Consider the following 18,538-nt stretch of genomic DNA (forward strand, 5'->3'; position numbering starts at 1 on the left):
ATCTCCATACCTTTAAGGCCGTCTACGACATTGGAATTAATATTGAAGACGACCTGGCTAAGTTGAAAGCTGCTAACAATAACTCCAACATTGGCTGGACAGGCAAGAAGAACGACAATCCTTCTTCTTCCAAAACCACCCACTCAAACAATGTTGGCACTTTTAACTTAAGTAAAGTCCTTGCTATGAATAATCAAGGACAAAAGAAACCATTTAGGAGGAACTTTACTCTTATTGGCATGAGTTATGACACCGCATTTGACCGATTAAATGCAAAAGGTCTTATAACTCCTATTGGACCGTTTGGGGAACCACCAGTCGAGAAGAGGACGGCTAATTGGAACCCCAATGCACATTGAAAGTATCACCAAGGTAGGGGCCATCTTACTGAGAACTGTTGGAAGCTTAAGGAAGCTATCCAAGACTTAATCGATAATAACAAACTACCATTGCCCCCTACCAGTAAGAAGCCAAGTATTGATAATGCGCCTCTCGCTCACTCCTTGGCCATCTCTGATGAGGAAAACGAGGTTGATCCCTCATCTCGCATCAAACCCGTCGAAGAAATCCATGCTATCGAAGAAGAGGAGGAGATTTTTTTCGATGCCGTGGATAACCTTCTAGAATTAGCAAGTAAAGAAGACATACAATTGCTTACACTATCCATGTTGGAAGGGTTAAACTTGCTACGCGAAGCCCTCGAAGTTGTGAAGGAACTTCAAAAAAAATATGATGAGGTTCCACCCTCGAAAAATAAACCTAGGAAAGAGTTCACACCCATGGGAACGACCTATGATGTGAAACACTTTCCTTTACAAGTAATCGATAAACCCAAGAAGAGTAATAGACTCTACACTCCAAGTGGGATCCCATATGCACAAATGTTCAAAATGCTCTCCGAGAGTGGCGAGATCAAACCTCCCGAACCGAGACCATTTGAATCATTAAAAAGGACAGATAGATTTTATTGTCAATATCATCAATCAGGGGGTCACACTATTGAAAATTGTTTTAAATTTAAGGATTTAATTTAGAAAATGATTGATGATAAGAGGCTATTCCAAGTTCCACAAGAAGAAGACGTAAATATTAATGGAGTTTGGGACAGCGACGAAGAAGACGTTTACTTGAAAGACATGGTAGGACCTCCACCTTCGGTGTCATATGCCATGGATGACTTTTGGGTTGAAGAAGATTCATCCATAGACGTCCTCACAAGAAGATTCATCCATAAACTCCTATAATTTCTTTTCAGCAGGAACTCTTAGTTTATTTTCAGTGTTGTTATTATTTGCAGTCTAAGTAATAAGTGGTATGCCACAAGGATTCAGTGAACTTATGAAAATTCATAATTGATTAAACTCATTTATATTTCAGTATTTTATTCTTTCCTTACATCAATAAAATTCCACTTTATTTCTTTAATTCCTTCTGTCAATTTAATTCATCCTAATCACAATAAGTAATTCCATCTCCAATTTTTTTTTTTTCATCTCGTGTTGCTATCCCAAATCTACAAACCTTCCTCCAATTAAATTTAATTAATAGTTTCAAGCCCTAAGGGTTCATGGGAATTATTTTTATTTATTTATGTGATGCTTTATTAAATGTATGGTTAGTTAGCAATCAGTAATTAATTGATAAAGCTACGAATTTTGGGAATTTTAGTACTTATACCCCAAAATTCACTAGCTTCAAATTTATTATGAATGTTTTAAGGGTATTAATAAATAGATGAGTGTATGCCTTGGGAGCTAACCTAAACCATATTTAATTTAGAGCCTTATTCTTGTAATTCAGGAGAAGAAAGATGGCAGGGGGAAGCGGTACTAACACCGATGGAAATGAACTTAGTGAAGTAGTGAGGCAATTGGCAGCATGCAGTTGCCCAACAATTGGTAAGAAACTCAACTGGTAATGGGGATGCCTAGGGGGAGCTTTTTAAAAAGGTGGCTCAAAGTAAGCCACCAACGTATCAAGGGGAACTTGATCCTATCATACTGAAAAACCGGTTGAGGGAGTTTGAGAAGCTGTTTGGAGCTGTGGGATACCCTGAAAATTCAACAGTAAGCTGTGCTACCTACTATCTGAGGGGTGAAGCTGGACTTTGGTGGCAACGAAATGAAACTACAATTAGAGCACTACCTGGATTCAATTGGGCTAAGTTCCAAGAAAAGGTGAGAGACAAGTTTTACCCTAGCTTTTTGCAGAAGCAGAAAGCTGAGGAGTTCTCAAACCTTAAGATGGAAAAGATGTCAGTTACTGAATACTACACCAAGTTTATTGAGTTGTCCCGTTTTGCTAAAGAGTATGTTGCTACAGAAAAGGCAAAGGCTAGAAAGTTTGAGAGTGGCTTGACTACTGATTTGCAGTTAAAGTTGTGTGGGCAGGTGTTTGAGACCTTGGATGAAGTATATGGAAGGGCCGCACACCTTTACGCATTGGAGGAGAAGAAAAAGAAGGAGTTAGCTAGCTGAGATAGAATGAAGAGATAAAAGGAAGGAGGTGGGGCAAGTTTCTGGTAACCAATAGGGAAACCAGAACGGTTTTAAGAAGCAGAAGTACCACCATAATAACAATAACTTCCACAACAATAACAACTTCTAGGGTAATAATCGTCAGGGAGGAAGTAATAACAATGGAGGGGCTAGAAACCATAACAAAGGGAATAACAAGAATAGGAGGACTTATTATTGTAAAAGGTGTAGAAATAATCACCCTGGAAAGGATTGCAAAGGCAATTTGGTTGTTTGTCGTGCTTGTAACAAACTTGGGCATAGGGAGTATGAGTATTTCTCTAAGAATACTAATGGGAAAAGGCAGAACAAGAATAATTCAGGAGGAAACCGGAGGAATTTCCAGGGGAACAACAACAACTTTACTGGGAATAAGGGAGTGCAACAAAGTGGGGTGAAGAGCAATAACAATAACAGTGGGAACAATCAACAGAAAGGTGGAGCTGCAGGGAAACTGAACGTTTTGAGTAGGAATGAGGCGGATTCCACAAAAGATGTGATCACTGGTACTTTTTCTATCAACTCTATTCCTGTTAAAGTATTATTTGATTCTGGTGTAACTTTTTCTTTTGTTTCTAAGGGTATTGTTTCAAAACTTAAAGACTGCTTAAACACAGTAGAAGTAGTAGATCTACCTATAACTATACCTACGAGTGGGGTAGTGAAATGTACCAAAACTTTTAGAAATGTACCTTTAGAAATAGAAAGGAAGGTATTCTTGTCTGACCTCATTGACTTTGGGTTGAGTGACTTTGATCTCATTTGGGAATGGATTGGTTGAGTAAGTACAACGCTGAGATCAGTTGTAGGTCACAGAAAGTGAAATTGGTCACAAGTGGAAATGAATTAGTGACTTACTGGATGCATGGTGAAACCAAGTGTCTAAGGTTAATATCAGTGCTAAAATTAGCAAAGTACATGAAAAAGGGGCATCCAGTATATTTCTGTAGTGTTAGGAATATGGATCATGAACAGGTGACGAATCTAGAGGATATAGAAGTAGTCAATGAATTCCTTGATGTATTTCCAGAGGAGATTCCTGGAATGCCACCTAAGAGGGCAATCGACTTTACTATAGATTTAGTTCCTGGAACAGCCCCAATATCCAAGGCACCATATCGAATAGCACCTGCAGAAATGAGTGAGTTAAAGGAGAAATTGCAAGACTTGTTGGAAAAGGGATACATTAGACCAAGCGCTTCTCCTTGGGGAACGCTAGTGCTATTTGTGAAGAAGAAAGATGGGAGTATGAGGTTGTGCATTGATTACAAGGAATTAAACAAAGTGACCATAAAGAACAAGTACCCCCTAACAAGAATCGATGATTTGTTTGATCAATTAAAGGGTGCCACAGTGTTTTCAAAGATTGATTTGAGGTTGGGGTATCACCAATTGAGGATTGCAGATGAGGACATCCCTAAAACTGCGTTTAGGACAAGATATGGACACTACGAGTTTACAGTTATGCCATTTGGATTAACAAATGCTCCAGCAATCTTTATGGATTTGATGAATAGGGTGTTTCATCAATTTATGGATAAGTTTATGGTAGTGTTCATAGATGATATATTGGTGTATTCGAAGAGTAAAGAGGAACATGCAGAACACCTAAGGGTAATTCTGCAAACACTAAGGGAAAATCACCTTTATGCAAAGTTCTCTAAGTGTGAATTTTGGTTGAAAAAGGTAGCATTTTTAGGACATTTTGTGTCCAAGTATGGAGTAGAAGTAGACCCAGCCAAAATAGAAGCTGTTAAGAGTTGGCCTACACCAAAAACAGTATCGGATGTGCGGAGCTTCTTAGGTTTTAGCAGGGTATTATGGGCGTTTTGTTAAGGACTTTTCAAAGATTGCTAAACCTATTACTACTCTAATGAAGAAGGACAAGAAGTTTGAGTGGGATGACAAGTGTGAAGAGGTGTTCCAACTCTTGAAACACAAACTAGTTACAGCACCAGTGCTTACACTGCCAAATGATAGTGGAATGTATGATGTGTATAGTGATGCATCAAAGAATGGTTTAGGGTGTGTGCTTATGCAAAATGGAAAGGTGATTGCATATGCATCGAGGCAGTTAAAGACTCACGAAGTAAATTACCCAACCCATGATTTGGAGTTAGCTGCAATCATTTTTGCACTAAAGATTTGGCGCCATTACCTATATGGAGTGAAATGTAGAATTTACACAGATCATAAGAGCTTAAAGTACATTTTCATCCAAAAGGATTTAAACTCTTGTCAAAGAAGATGGTTAGAGTATACGACGGATTATGACTTAGATATACAATACCATGAGGGGAAAGCGAATGTAGTTGCAGATACTTTAAGTCGTAAGTCTAGTCATGGACTAAACACATTAGTGGTAGCTAATGAGTTGTATAGAGAAATGATGAAACTAAATTTAGAAGTTGTAGAATGGGGTGTACCAGCAGTTATTCTTGCGAACCTAAGCATCCAACCAACAATATTCGATGAGATACGAGCAAACCAAGCGGGAGATGTGAAGTTGGATAGAATTCGCGAGAAAATCAAGCAAGGAAAAGCTACAGATTTCAAAATTCATAAAGATGGGAGTTTGAGATACAAAGGTAGATGGTGCGTACCACATAAATGTGAGGAAGTAAAAAGAAAGTTGATGGAAGAAGGCCACAATACACCATACTCAGTACAACCAGGAGGGGACAAGCTATACAAGGATTTGAAGAAGATGTTTTGGTGGCCTAGAATGAAAAATGAGGTTGCGGAGTTTGTGGCAAAGTGTTTAACATACCAAAAGGAAATCCCAAGAGACCTCAAGGGACTGTGCAGTCATTAGAAATCCCAGGATAGAAGTGGGATTGCATTTCAATGGATTTTGTGACTTGCCTTTCTAAGTCAAGGAGTAGAAATGACACCATTTGGGTAGTGGTGGATAGACTTACCACTACAAGAAAATAATCTTTTCGTAGCGATTATTTTAACCTTTAGTATCGATTGTAATTGCAACAAAAAGCTTTCCCAACGAATGGTCATTCGATACAATATCCCCCGTTGCCTTAGCCTTTAGTAGTGATTTTCAATATCGCTGGGGTTGACCTCAATAATCGATACGAAAAACTACATTTAATCGTGGTGATTATTGTAGCGATTACAATCGCTATAAATGTTTAACTCATTTTCTTCAAAAAAAAACATGCGTATGATCTTTACAAGATTCGAACATGCAACCTCAAACTCTTATATTAAATGTTTCACCAATAAGCTATGACATATTTTATGTATTCTTTGTCAAACAATATTTATATATCTAGTGTTGAAAAGGCTTTTCGTATCGATTTTTAGGATTTAGTGGCGATTGTAAATGATAAGATTTCTCAAAATTATATAAATGTGTAAAAATAGTGTTGATATGTATTATTATGTTTTTCGTATCTATTTCATATGGGAAAACCATGGCGATTGTAAAAATGATACGACATCCTTAATTATTTCACAAACATACTTGCATATTATAGCGAATGTACAATCGCTACGAAATTATCGCTACGAAAAGAGATTTTTCTTGTAGTGTACAAAATTCGCGGTGTTTATACCAATGAAAGAGACTTGGAAGATGGAGCAACTTGCGAAAGCTTACATCAAACATGTTGTGAGGTTACATAGGGTTCCAAAGGACATAGTGTCTGATAGAGATTCCAGGTTTCTTTCAAAATTCTGGACAAGTGTACAGGAAAATTTTGGTACAACACTTAAGATGAGTACGACATTTCACCCTGCCATAGATGGACAAACCGAAAGAACCATTCAAACCTTGGAGGACATGTTGACAGCTTGTGTTATAGACTTCCAAGGAGGATGGGAAGATAGCTTGGACTAAATTGAATTTTCCTACAACAATAGTTATCATGCGAGCATAGGAATGGCTCCATTTGAGGCCTTGTATGGGAGGAAGTGTCGTAGTCCAATTTTTTGGAACGATATTAGTGAAACTATGATTCTAGGGCCTCAAATGATTGAGGATACAGTAAAGCAAGTAAGAGAAATTCAAGCCAAGATTCAAGCAGCTCAAGATCGCCAAAAGAGCTATGCAGACTTGAAGCGTAGAGAAGAAGAGTTCGAAATTGGTGATAAAGTATTGTTAAAGGTGTCACCAATGAAAGGAGTGATGAGATTTGGGAAGAAAGGAAAGCTCAGCCCAAAGTACATTGGTCCATATGAAATACTACAAAGAATAGGCAAAGTAGCTTATAGGTTAGCCTTACCTATGGAGCTTAGTAAATTACATGACGTATTTCATGTATCCCAATTGAGAAGGTACATACCTGATAAATTCATGCGCTACAACCCGAAACCATTGAGTTAGATCAAATCTTAACTTATGAAGAAAGACCTGTCAAGATTCTTGACAGTAAAGTGCGTAGTACAAGCAATAAGAATGTTAAGATTGTGAAAGTACTTTGGTCTAACCAAGAAAATGAGGAAGCCACTTGGGAGGCAGAAGATGAAATGAAAAAGAAATACCCAGAGTTGTTTCAGGTATGTTGAGTTACGGGGGCGTAACTCGTTTTCTTTAAGGGGGGTAGAATGCGGTAGAATTTCGCGCTTTTCCCAATATTTTCAGTCATTTTTGTGCTTTTGCACAATTTTTACCAAGCATTTTGAATAATTATGCTCTCAAAGATACACAAAAGAGTAAGGGAGCGACAAAAAGTACAGCAATATTATACAAAAAGAGGAAATTTTTTGAATTTCGTTCCCCAAGTTTCGGGATGCAACTTTTTTAAGGAGGGTAGACTGTAATACCCCGTATTTTTATACGTATTTAATTTAAAATATGTATTTTATAAAGGTATTTAAATAATTTTAATATTTTAATTATGGTTTTTTAATTATTTATCCTATGTAAGTTTGGAAATATTTTTATTAAAGGAAAGTTTGTTTAATTATTTATTTTATAAAAGTTGGGGTTTTTTTTAGGAAAGTATGATTTTAACAAGTTTTATTAGGGAAGGGATTAGGAAAAACTAAAAGAGGAAAGTTTAGGGTAAAAGGGGTGGTAGAGAAGGGGTATAAATATCCCTCTTATGAGGCAAATCAACTTTGCCTAGAGTGGAGAAAACCCAAGGTAAACTTCTCTCCCTTTTCTCCTTATTTTCTTCTTTCTTTTTTTTCCTTCTTCCCCTCCCCCTTTTTATTTCGGACCACCACCACCGCCGACAACTACCACCAGTCAGTGGGCCGCCGACCACTAGCCACCCAGCCGGCAGCAGCGGCAACCACCAGTGCTGGCAGCAGCCGGCAGTGGCGCCCCCTGCTGTCGGCAACCACCTCTTTTGAAAAAAAGACTTAAAAATCTAATCTTTAATGTTCTAATTTAATCTATGCCTAAATCTAATTGTAAATCATGAGTTTTGAGATTTAATTTTGATGTTTGGTTATAAGTATTATGTTGATTAATTTTCAGATTATGTTTTCAATTAAAAAGCCCCAATTTTTGAAACCCTAAGTTCTTGATTTATGAACAATTGAAAGAATATGATGTATTATGGTTTAGATCGTTGATTAAAGTGTTTTAAGACTATTTTACAGCAAGTTTTAAATTAAAATAAAGTGCTGGAATTTTATGTAGAGCACTTAATATTATGTTTCTTGAAGAAATTTCAATTACCCATTAATTGGGACTTAAGGTATGGTGTTTTAAATATAATTTAAGCTTATTTTAATTAAATTGTGAGGGGTTTTATAATAGTATATATTGCTGGAAATTTGTTTAGAGTGGATTTTAATACCCTACTATGATTTTAATGTGTAGGAGACTTTAAAGTAAGCAATTTCTATTAGTCGTGGCGATTTTAAGATCATACTCAATGTACGTTCGCGTATTTAGTATATTTTGGTGATGTAGTATCATGCTAGGCTTGATTTAAATCAATTACAAGTAGTATCATGCTAAGGTCTATGATTGAAATTGTGAATTATTGGTGTTGGTGATTGAATCGTGAAGCATGATTTATTTGTGATGGTTTATGGATTGGAAAATTATATTTTGGCATGATTATATGGACTACACTTTTATTTATGGAATGTTGGAGTGCATATTTAATTAAACTACATGTTTAATTTGGCTTGGAATATTGGAAAGGAATTTTATTATGGTTCATATAATTTTTATTGATGCTTTAAGCATGAGGAAGGAGCTATATATAAGTGTCTATGTACACGAGGAATAAATTGTATGTTGGTGCCTTTGTGCACTTAACGTGTTTTTAACACCGAGGGATATGATTTTGACGCTTTATGCGTTTAAGGTGTCTTTGACACTGAGGTAGAATTAAAAAGGGTTCAACATTAAATATTATGTGGTCACTAAATATTCAAGAATTAAATTGGTATGTTTGTTGATTGAATAATTATTGTTGATTGAATTATTATGCTTTGAGAGTCATCACCAAGTCCAATAGCATGTAAATAACGTAAAGTGAAAGAGATTACACACCAAAACTCTTGGAACGTATATACCTTGAGTATGAACATATGGGGGGAGTTATGGGGTTTTATATTTAACCATAACTTCTAATGGAGTACAGGATGTTGTACATTCCTTTTTATTTATTATTATGTGCAGGAATTTCGCCACCTATATGTGGTTTTGTCGCTGGCACGGTTAGCTCCCGTGCCAGTTAACCTCAATCTATTTGGGGGAGGTAGAGTTGGAAACCCGTTCGATGCGTAATCAACGCTAAATAAATTATTTAGTGTCTAGTTAAAAGTCTTGTTGAATGTTGTGTGTGCTTGTTCACAGGTGCATTGAGGTAAGTGTGTGTTGATAGGTGAAAGCATGATAGTGTGTTTAATTACGCTTATGTACTCAGCTTTGCTGATTGTGTGTGTGTTTGTGTGTTTTGGCCATGTCTTTATCTTGGCCCTATGATGACCCCTTTATAATGGAGAGTAGTGGAAACAAGTAGACATAAGCTTTTCAGGTATTGAAGCATATTCATGACGGGGCATGAGTGAAGAGCGAATCATGCTAGTTTCCATTAGATTACGATGTGTTTTATGCATTGACTATTCATGGTGTTATTTTATATGTGGACTAACGCAAAGTTTTGGTTTTGGATCGGTTTTGAATTAGAGCCTTTAATGGTTCCAAGTTGTAAGTTGATTTATCGACTTCGTTTGCTGGTTTTAAACTTTACTTTCGTTTGGTTAAATTCTAAGTTGACTTGTTTTGAATGGTTTTGATTTTAAGTCTTCCGTTGTGTATCTTTGATAGTTGCCTTAGCCGTTTTCACGGTGGCGGTAATGTCTTAGATATTCCTAAATCGTATTTTTAAAGAGTAAGATAGGTATTTAAAGGAAAGGAATTTCTAGGGTGTTACAACATCAATCTTAGAGATCGGTGAAAGCTATTTCTTGGAAAATTTGTTATTTTCTTTCAAAGATTTTGGAGGTCTTAGTTTTAAGATTGATAGGCTGCCTTTACCAAGTAGAGTAAGGCCACGCTTGGCTACAAATTTTCAGATTTTCAGTTGTCATCCAATATTCCAGACACCCACATCAAGCTACTCCTATCACCCATTCATAAACAAATTTAAATATAGTAAGAACCAACAAAGAAAGGCAATAAATTTAATTAGACGGACTTTCACACATGATAATACCAAATAGTTAAAAGTAGATCACAAAATGTGAAATCAATTTCCTAATAGGCATCTTCACACCAATTAATAAGCATTTGTTAAAAAACTAAAGCATAAGTTTCAATTTTACCATTCTCTACCATTTTATAAATGACAATACACCGTAAACAAAGCGTTGATAAACGAGCTCTTCTTCAATTTCAATATGAAATACATATTCAATTTCAATCACCTAGGAGACGACAAATAAATTTGGAAATTACTTTGCTACATCAACAACACAAAAATCCACAAAGAGACAACTTAATTTGAACAAATTGTTTGACAATTTTCATCAATCAACCTCCGAAAACAACTAGAGTAAAATAAAATTACCTTAGCCTTGGAGTAAGAGACGAAACCTAAGAGGAAAGAGAAAGCGTCGACATTGAGCACAACCTTAACACCAGCATCAACACCAAAAATGAAGCTTGCTATAACAGCCGACGCCTGAACAATGATAGATGAATCGACCCTAAAATGTCCATTTATTGACAAATAAATTAAAAGTGAACCCTAGGTTGTGAAATCTATAATTGATGATTGAGTTTAACAACTTAGATCTGAAAGTTTACCATGCATCTCTGATGAATAATCTGCCTCTGCCTCTCCGTAACTTCAGCAATCGTAGCGCTGGAACCGGAAACGCTGAGAAGAATTGAAGCCCATAACCATTGTCGAAAGGATGATCGGTGGTTTTAAGCTCACCGCCATCGTTGTTGAAGGTGTCGAAACCCTTGCTTTGGATTTCCTCAAATGGGGAAAAACTTGTGAACGTGAAAAGAGAGGAGAGAAGAGGGGGAAAACTGGAAAAGTGAATAATGGTCAGAAAACACATGGATAATAGGAGGGCAAAACAAATGGTAAATAAGAGAGAAAGGGGCAAAACTGTAACTGAATATTTTGAGGGTTAATATAGTCACCACACTATTAAGGGGATCAAAATTTGCAAGTTCTCACTTTTAATAGTTAATATATATTTTCTCTCTACTGCCACTAAATTTTTATGTCCCTCTTTCTCTCTCTTCATTTTTTCTCTGATTTGGTGTTTTTTTTTAATTTTCTTGAAGAACCCTAGTTTATCTTCTTCTCTCTCCTCAATCCATCCACTTCCATTGATGATTTGGTGAAAAAAAATTCTAGATCGGTGCTCTTAGAGTTTTTGTGAATCAAAGCCCCAAAAAATTTACTCAAAAAGAACCAATTCGCAGCACTTGAGTTGCGTATCTTACCCTTTACCCATGATTTTTTTGGTTTGTTTTCTTTAATTAGCTTAGTTTGTTAATTATGTATTGAGTGATAGCGTAAAATTGATTGATGGTGGCTTTCGTTTTTCTATGATAATTTTGTGATGAGGGTGACATATTTTTTTCATTCTCCTTAAAATTACTTAAGTTTGCCCTGTCAAAAAAAAAAAAAAAAAAAAAAAAAAAAAAAAAAAAAAAAAAAAAAACTTGAGTTTGCAATTTGTGTATTTTCATTTTATTGGATGTTGTAAAACAATACTCAAATCTTAGGGCCTGTTCACATTTACTTAATTTCAGTTCAGTTCAGCTCCAATCAGTTCAGTTCAGTTCCAATCAATTCAGTTCAGTTCAGTTCAGCTCTTAATTTCCCTCTCTCATAAAATATTCATTTCAGCTTAGTTCAATTCAGTTCAGTTCAGTTCAGCTCCAATCAGTTCAGTAAATGTGAACAGGCCCTTAGTGGTTAAAAAAAATTCACATGGATTACTCCACTATTACTGGGGTTTTATAAGGCATTGAATAAAGATTAAAAAAAAAGGGAAATTCCCATTGATACACTTCAGGTTTTGACTTTTCCCAGCGGTACCACATTTTTTTTTTTGACTTCCTAATGATACACCCAAGTTTATGACTTACTAACTCACGTGATTAAGTCTGTTAATCAGACGTTAATAAGTTAGTAAATTTAGGTTAAAATATAATTTTGTTAAAAAAAAAAAGACTAATTTACCCCCTTTTAAACCCTTCCCTCCAATGATCAAAACCCCTTCCCCTTCCATTTATGTCGATTTGACATAAACCAAACTCACTTTCAAATTTCATCTCTCTCTCCTCTGCTCTCTGTTGAATTCACGAAGGGTTTGCAAGGGAAAATTTGCTAATTTTGTTGGCCTACAAAGCCATTAGAGGGAAATCTTGCATAATTCAGGTACTTTAGCACTACTACTGTTCATTTATCCATGATTTGGTGCATTTGTTTGATGTTCTGTTTTTATATGTGATTTTAGGTTTAGTTCATGATTTTAATGATGTATATTTGTGCGATTTTAGGATTCTTTCATGTATATTAGGTGGGGGCTTATGTTTGTTCAATTATTGGTTTAGAATATGGAATTAAATTGAATGAAATGCCATGATCATGTTTGATTGATTGTTGGATAATTGAATTGGAATTAATTTGCATGTTGTAAGTGTGTGCATTGTTTACCTTATTTTGCAGAATGGGTGATGTTGTGATAAGGTTTCATTACTGGGATAAACATGTTGATATTGATGTTGACTTAGATAGATGTAATTTGATGGACATGATTATGGATTTTGAGGACACTGCTGCATTAGACACTGAGTATCCCTTAATCAACCCTACCTTTGGTTATGGTCACAATGAAAAGAATCACCCTTTACTAGATGATGCTGATTTTTTTTAAGATGATTCATACCCTAGGTGACTGTGAGATGTATCACATTTGGGTTGGGTTTGCCAAGAAACCAAGTGCCTTGAATAGAATGATCAACAGGTTAAGGAACAAATCCAAATCTGAACAACCAATTGCTGCACCTTCCCAAACTGTACCACCCCATAATGATGAATCTTCCCAAACTGTACCACCAACTAATCCACCCCCTCAGAATGAAACACTCCAAACAGATCAACCCACTCAAAATGAAACAACCCAAACAGAACCATTCCAATTTGACTCTTCCCAAATTGATAAACAGCCTTCTATTAATGAGATAATCCTAAATAATGAGTCATCTCCACCTAGGTATAATGAGGGTTATGATTCACCCCAAGAAGAAACAAATAATCCTCAATTTACTTCTGAGTATACCAAGGGTAGAATAGAGTTTGAGAAATCTATGGACAGGATACAAAAGTCTAAGAAGGTTAAGGCTACAAAGAATAAAAAAAGTAGTACCACCAAAACAACCCCAATGCAACCACCATCTCCTAGGTCACCAACTACTGTTTTCAAGGGTTTAACACTAAGAAGGAGTCCTAGATTCTCACCTTTGGCAGTCACTGAGACACCTAAAACTTCTGATGCTGAACCATTAACTCAGACCTCTGTATTTAGAAGAAAGATTCCTAGGTCCACAGCTATAAGAAAGGGGTTAAGGATAGGTTCAACTGTGAGTGAGAGAAGGATGCTAGGTGTTGGTGACACTGTGAGTGAGAGAAGGATGCTAGGTGTTGGTGACACTGTGAGTCAGATTCATGGATCAGCTTCTAAGGTGAATGTGACTGTGACTGAGGGCAGTTCTTCAGGGGTGAATTTGAGTCAGGTGCAGGGCAGTTCTTCAGGGGTGAATTTGAGTCAGGTGCAGGGCAGTTCTTCTGGTTCTAGGGTGAGAAGAAGGATGCAATTTGTTGTCCAAAGCTCTGAGTCTATGGAGACTGAGAGATCAGGTGGTTATAATGAAGCTGAAGAAGACTCTGATGGAGAAGTTGCACCAACAGGTGATATTCCAGAAGATGAGCAAGAGCAGCTTAATAGGATTCCAAAAGCGAAGGACACTTGGAAACCAACAAAATGGTTTGACTTCTTTGATGATGAAGATGATGAAGATTATTTTCAGAGATTGTACAAGAATGGAGAAATGTATGAGGATGCTGATTTTGGTAAAATAACACTCAGGCCTTGGATGATTTTTACTGACAAATCTCACTTTAAGGACACTTTGAAGGATTTTGTTGTTCAAGAAAGATTTTCCATCAATGTAGAGTATGCTGACAACAAAAGGTACAGTGCAGTTTGCCAATCTGAATGCAGTGATTGGAGATTGCATGCCAGTAGACTGTCAGATGGAAGAACTTGGTCAATCAAGAAAATATGGCCTAATGTACACACTTGCAGGGGCTTAGAGACTTACAACCCCATATGCAATGTAAAATGGGCATCACAAAAAGTCATGGAAGACATCAGGGCTAACCCAGACATTCCTGGGAAAGCACTCAATGAACTTCTTTTTCAGAGATATGACATCTACATGAGGCAGTCAACCTTGTACAGGTTAAAGAGCTATGTGATTGAGCAGTTGTTTGGAGGACATGATGAGTCATATGGAATGCTACCACAATATGCTAAGATGTGCATAGAAACAAACCCAGAGTCAAAAGATTTTTGTGCATGGAATGAAACTGAGTCTATCCCTAAACAGCTGCAATTTACAAGCATCTTTATCTCCTTCACTGGATAATGGAAAGGTCTGTTAAGAGGTGTTAGACCTTTAATTGGTGTAGATGGGACCCATCTCAAAGGTAACTATGGGGGGTATTGCTCTCTGCTGTGGGAATAGATGGAAACAATGAGATCTTCCCCATTGCATATGTTGTAGTTGGCCAAGAAGACAAGCAATCATGGACATACTTCTTTTGGCATTTGTTGAACATTGTGAAAGACTCATCAAGGGAGCATTGGACCATTATTTCTGATAGGCAAAAGGCAAGTACTTTCCTCTTTGTGTTTTAATTTTTTCATTGTTTTGATATGATATGAGTCTATCCCTAAACATGCTTATTGTGTACTCATTGTATCAGGGAGTTGAACTTGCATTAGAACAAGTCTGGCCTAAAGCTGATAGGAGGTTTTGCTGTAGGCATCTCAGTAGAAACTTCAAGAAACTTTTTCCAGGCCCTATGATGTATGTTCTCGTTTGGAGAGCTTGCAATGCATCTTCAGCTTTCACATTTAGGAAAGCTATGGAGAAGTTGCAGAAAGTAGGAGGTGATGATGTCATATGTTGGTTTGTAGACTTGGGAGAGCAATCTAAATGGAGTAAGCATGCATTTGACCCAAATGTTTGCAATGACTCCAATACCTCTAATTTTGTAGAGAGCTTCAACTCTACACTTGGGGTGAATAGGTGTAGGCCTATTTTGACTTTGCTAGAAGGTATTAATTGTTCACTTGCTATGATATCATTGTTATTTCAAACTAGTTTGGTAAGACATCTAATTATGATACTGAATGCAGGAATAAGAAGGGTTTGTATGGTGAGAATTGCAACAAGGATGGAGAATGCAAGGTCTTGGAAAGATGAAGACATTACTCCTAAAATTGTGAAGCTAGTGAAAGAAATAGGTAAAGCTACCTCAAAATGTAGAGCTTTCAAGTCCAGTCCAGGAGAATATGAAATTCATGAAGGAAGATCACAGTTTCCTCTGAGCTTAAACAAGAAGATTTGTTCCTATGGGGCATGGCAACTGACAGGTGTGCCATGTAGGCATGCCATTAGGGCCTGCATTGATGCAAAGCTTGACCCACATGACTTTGTCAGTTCCTGGTATTCTATGAAGACTTACAAGCAAGCTTATAGTGTATGCATTAACCCAATTCCTGACACACAGCAATGGCCTGCAGATGAGTCAGGTACAATCATCATGCCTCCTAAGATGAAGAGGGGAATTGGAAGACCAAGTAGGAATAGAAAGAGGGAGAAAGGTGAAGAGCAACCTGGAAAAAGGTCCAAAATAGTCAAATGTAGCAAATGTGGTTGCTTTGGCCATAATAAGACAACTTGTAAGGGAGGGTTAACTGGGAAAGAACTGAAGTCAAATGAGCCTGTTGTCATAAAAAATCCTAGGGTCAGAGACCAAAGTAATGCAGCAAAGGCAGCTAAGGCAGCAAAGAAATCTGAAGAAGTTGGATCTCAGTCTGCAGCTTCAGCTAAACAAGCAAAGGGACAGAAGGGCAGACCCTCAGCTGAGCAAGCAACAGTAGTGACAGCTTCACAGTTGCCTAGCCAACCAGTGCCTATGTCTCAATGAAAATCAAATTCTCCAAGCTCCTAAGTCTTTTGTTCTGCAGTATAGTGGCATATGCATTTTGATAATTTGTTAGAAAGTCAAAACTTGTAGTTAACTCTGTTTTTTGGTCATTTGGGATGATTTTTGCTGTTGTTATTTGGTAATTTAGTAGACAACTTTACTATTGAAAGTTGGATTTTTGCAATGTTCCCAAATAACCTATATATATTAATGAATGTTAGCAACTGATGCCATTTTGTCTATTTCAATTTGTCCCACATTTTAGTTATTTTGTTTATTTTAGTTGATCTCAATATTAAACATACACAATCAATGATAAGTTTGCAGCAATGTCAGGAGAGAAGATAAGTTTGCAGCAAGGGAGCTTTAATGGAGATGAGATAAGTTTGCAACAATGAAAGAGAACTTTAATGGAGAATAGAAGAGGGGAAAGTGGCTTTTTTTTAGGGAGGGAATAGGGTTTGAGAAGTTGGAGGGAAATAACAGACAATTTAAGGGGAAAATTTTGGAGGGAATGGATTAAAAAAGGGGTATATTAGTCATTTCATCTTTTACTAAGCCTAAGATGTTAATTTATCAAGTTATTAGCGTCTAATTAACAGACTTAGGTACGTGAATTATAAAGTCAAAACCTTGGGTGTATCAGCAGGAAGTAAAAAAAAAAAAATGTGGTACTATTGAGAAAAGTCAAAACCTGGAGTGTATCAATGGGAATATCCCAAAAAAAAAACCCAAAGGTTTTCTCTTAGAATAAAGAAGATTTTGTTTAAAAAAAAAGAAGACTTTCTCTCTCTAGTTATTAATTGCAAATAATTGTAACTTGAGCTTCCCCATACACTTGTACTTTCAACATAAGTTTCTTAATACTGAAGAAATCAACCCAAAAGGGTCGAAGTTTTGGGGACCTACTTTGGGAATGCATACCAAATCACATGTCGGTCGTATAATTAATGTCCATTTCAATTTAATATTTAAGATTATCTTATCCAATGCGCCTTGGGAAGTTCATTAGCTTTTGAATAGTAAGAATAATGCATAGAAAAAAAAAATACTACATTCGTTATGTAAAAAGTGCAACAATTTGAATTTGCATTATTCAAATATTTACTTTGACTATACTCCCTAGTCCAGGGGCGAAGCCAAGATTTTCAAGTCCCTAGGGGCCGGACTTATTAGACAAAATATTGATGGAAAAAAAAAATTAAAGTGTACTAATATTTTATTGTCACAAAAAAACATTAGTTAAATCGTACTCGATGATTTTTCATAGTAGCAAAATCATCAATCAAAGATTAAACACTAAAATCTACGACAATTTCTTTTTCTAGGTATAAACCAAAACATCTCTAAGAAAATCATCTTCCTTTTTACTCCTTAGTTGAATTTTGACGATATTTATTGCAGAAAAGACCCTCTTCTTGTTGAATATTAACTTTTTGTAAAAAAAAAAAATTTGCCTTGTTGAATAAGAAGTTTTAATTAGGAGATGGGATTCGAACCTAGCCCACTTGAAAAAATAAAACATTACCCAACCAACATGACAAGGTATATTTATTGTTATTCTTTCAAAAAAAAAAAGGTATATTTATTGTTATAATTGAGTATTGAATATTATATATACTAATTTTAAGGGGGGCCATAAACTCTAATATATGGGCAGCAAATCTGGGCTGGGGGAGGCCGGACCTCCACCAGCCCCCCCTTCCCTTCGCCCTTGCCCTAGTCCCTCCATCCCCATTTGATTGTCACTTTTGATAGAAAATCATGAGATTAAGGAGAAATTAAGGAGGTACATGGAAACTAAAACCCAATCATTTACCAAAAGGAAAAAAAAAAAAAAGATTGAAAGTAATCCATGTGATTTATCAAACAATCAATGAAAATCAGGGACCACATTAATAATCCATGTGATTTATTTTTAACCAATAATATTACAAGAAATAATTACATAATCCAATAAAATTACATTACACATATTGATGACTAAGCAAAAAATGTTTGATAGAAAGAGAAAGTCATAGTTACAAATTTCAAATCAAAGGGGACCAATAATTAAAGAGGGCAAAAAATATGAAAGTAAAAATAAGCCCTCATAAGGACAAAAAATTATGAGGTTAAAATTGTAATTTAATGTGTATTATTTAATCTAAACATGTGACAAACATTTAGGGGCACCCAAAATGATAAAAGTGACAATCAATTGGGGATGGAGGATGTACCTTTTACCAATTTATAATAAACATATGTTTCCATGTGAGATATTTTTAAATTAGCGTTTAGGTATATTTTCGTTATATTAATCTTTTACATACCTTAATAATACTCCATAATTATAAATATAAA

The 18,538-nt window shown here is 36.1% G+C and overlaps 1 protein-coding gene across 1 annotated transcript; it reads left to right on the plus strand.

Moving 5' to 3' along the window:
* Nucleotides 1-14,624: 14,624 nt before the first annotated feature.
* LOC145570490 (uncharacterized) lies at nucleotides 14,625-16,195 on the plus strand. Its single transcript, XM_081629605.1, has 4 exons — nucleotides 14,625-14,646; nucleotides 14,725-14,870; nucleotides 14,966-15,320; nucleotides 15,402-16,195. The coding sequence occupies exons 1-4, from the start codon at nucleotides 14,625-14,627 to the stop codon at nucleotides 16,193-16,195; spliced, it is 1,317 nt and encodes a 438-aa protein (XP_081485731.1).
* Nucleotides 16,196-18,538: the final 2,343 nt, after the last annotated feature.

This window comes from Chenopodium album, chromosome 2 (genome assembly GCF_948465745.1).
Source record: "Chenopodium album chromosome 2, dcCheAlbu1.1, whole genome shotgun sequence".
In the NCBI taxonomy this organism is placed as follows: Eukaryota; Viridiplantae; Streptophyta; class Magnoliopsida; order Caryophyllales; family Amaranthaceae; genus Chenopodium; species Chenopodium album.

What these genes read in the sequence shown, in the direction of transcription:
- LOC145570490 (XM_081629605.1), top strand. Translation starts at nt 14,625, where the DNA reads ATGGAAAGGTCTGTTAAGAGGT. An exon ending in GGAAAGGTCTGTTAAGAGGT is followed by an intron (nt 14,647 to 14,724) that starts GTTAGACCTTTA and finishes CTGTGGGAATAG; the next exon opens with ATGGAAACAATGAGATCTTC. An exon ending in TTATTTCTGATAGGCAAAAG is followed by an intron (nt 14,871 to 14,965) that starts GCAAGTACTTTC and finishes TCATTGTATCAG; the next exon opens with GGAGTTGAACTTGCATTAGA.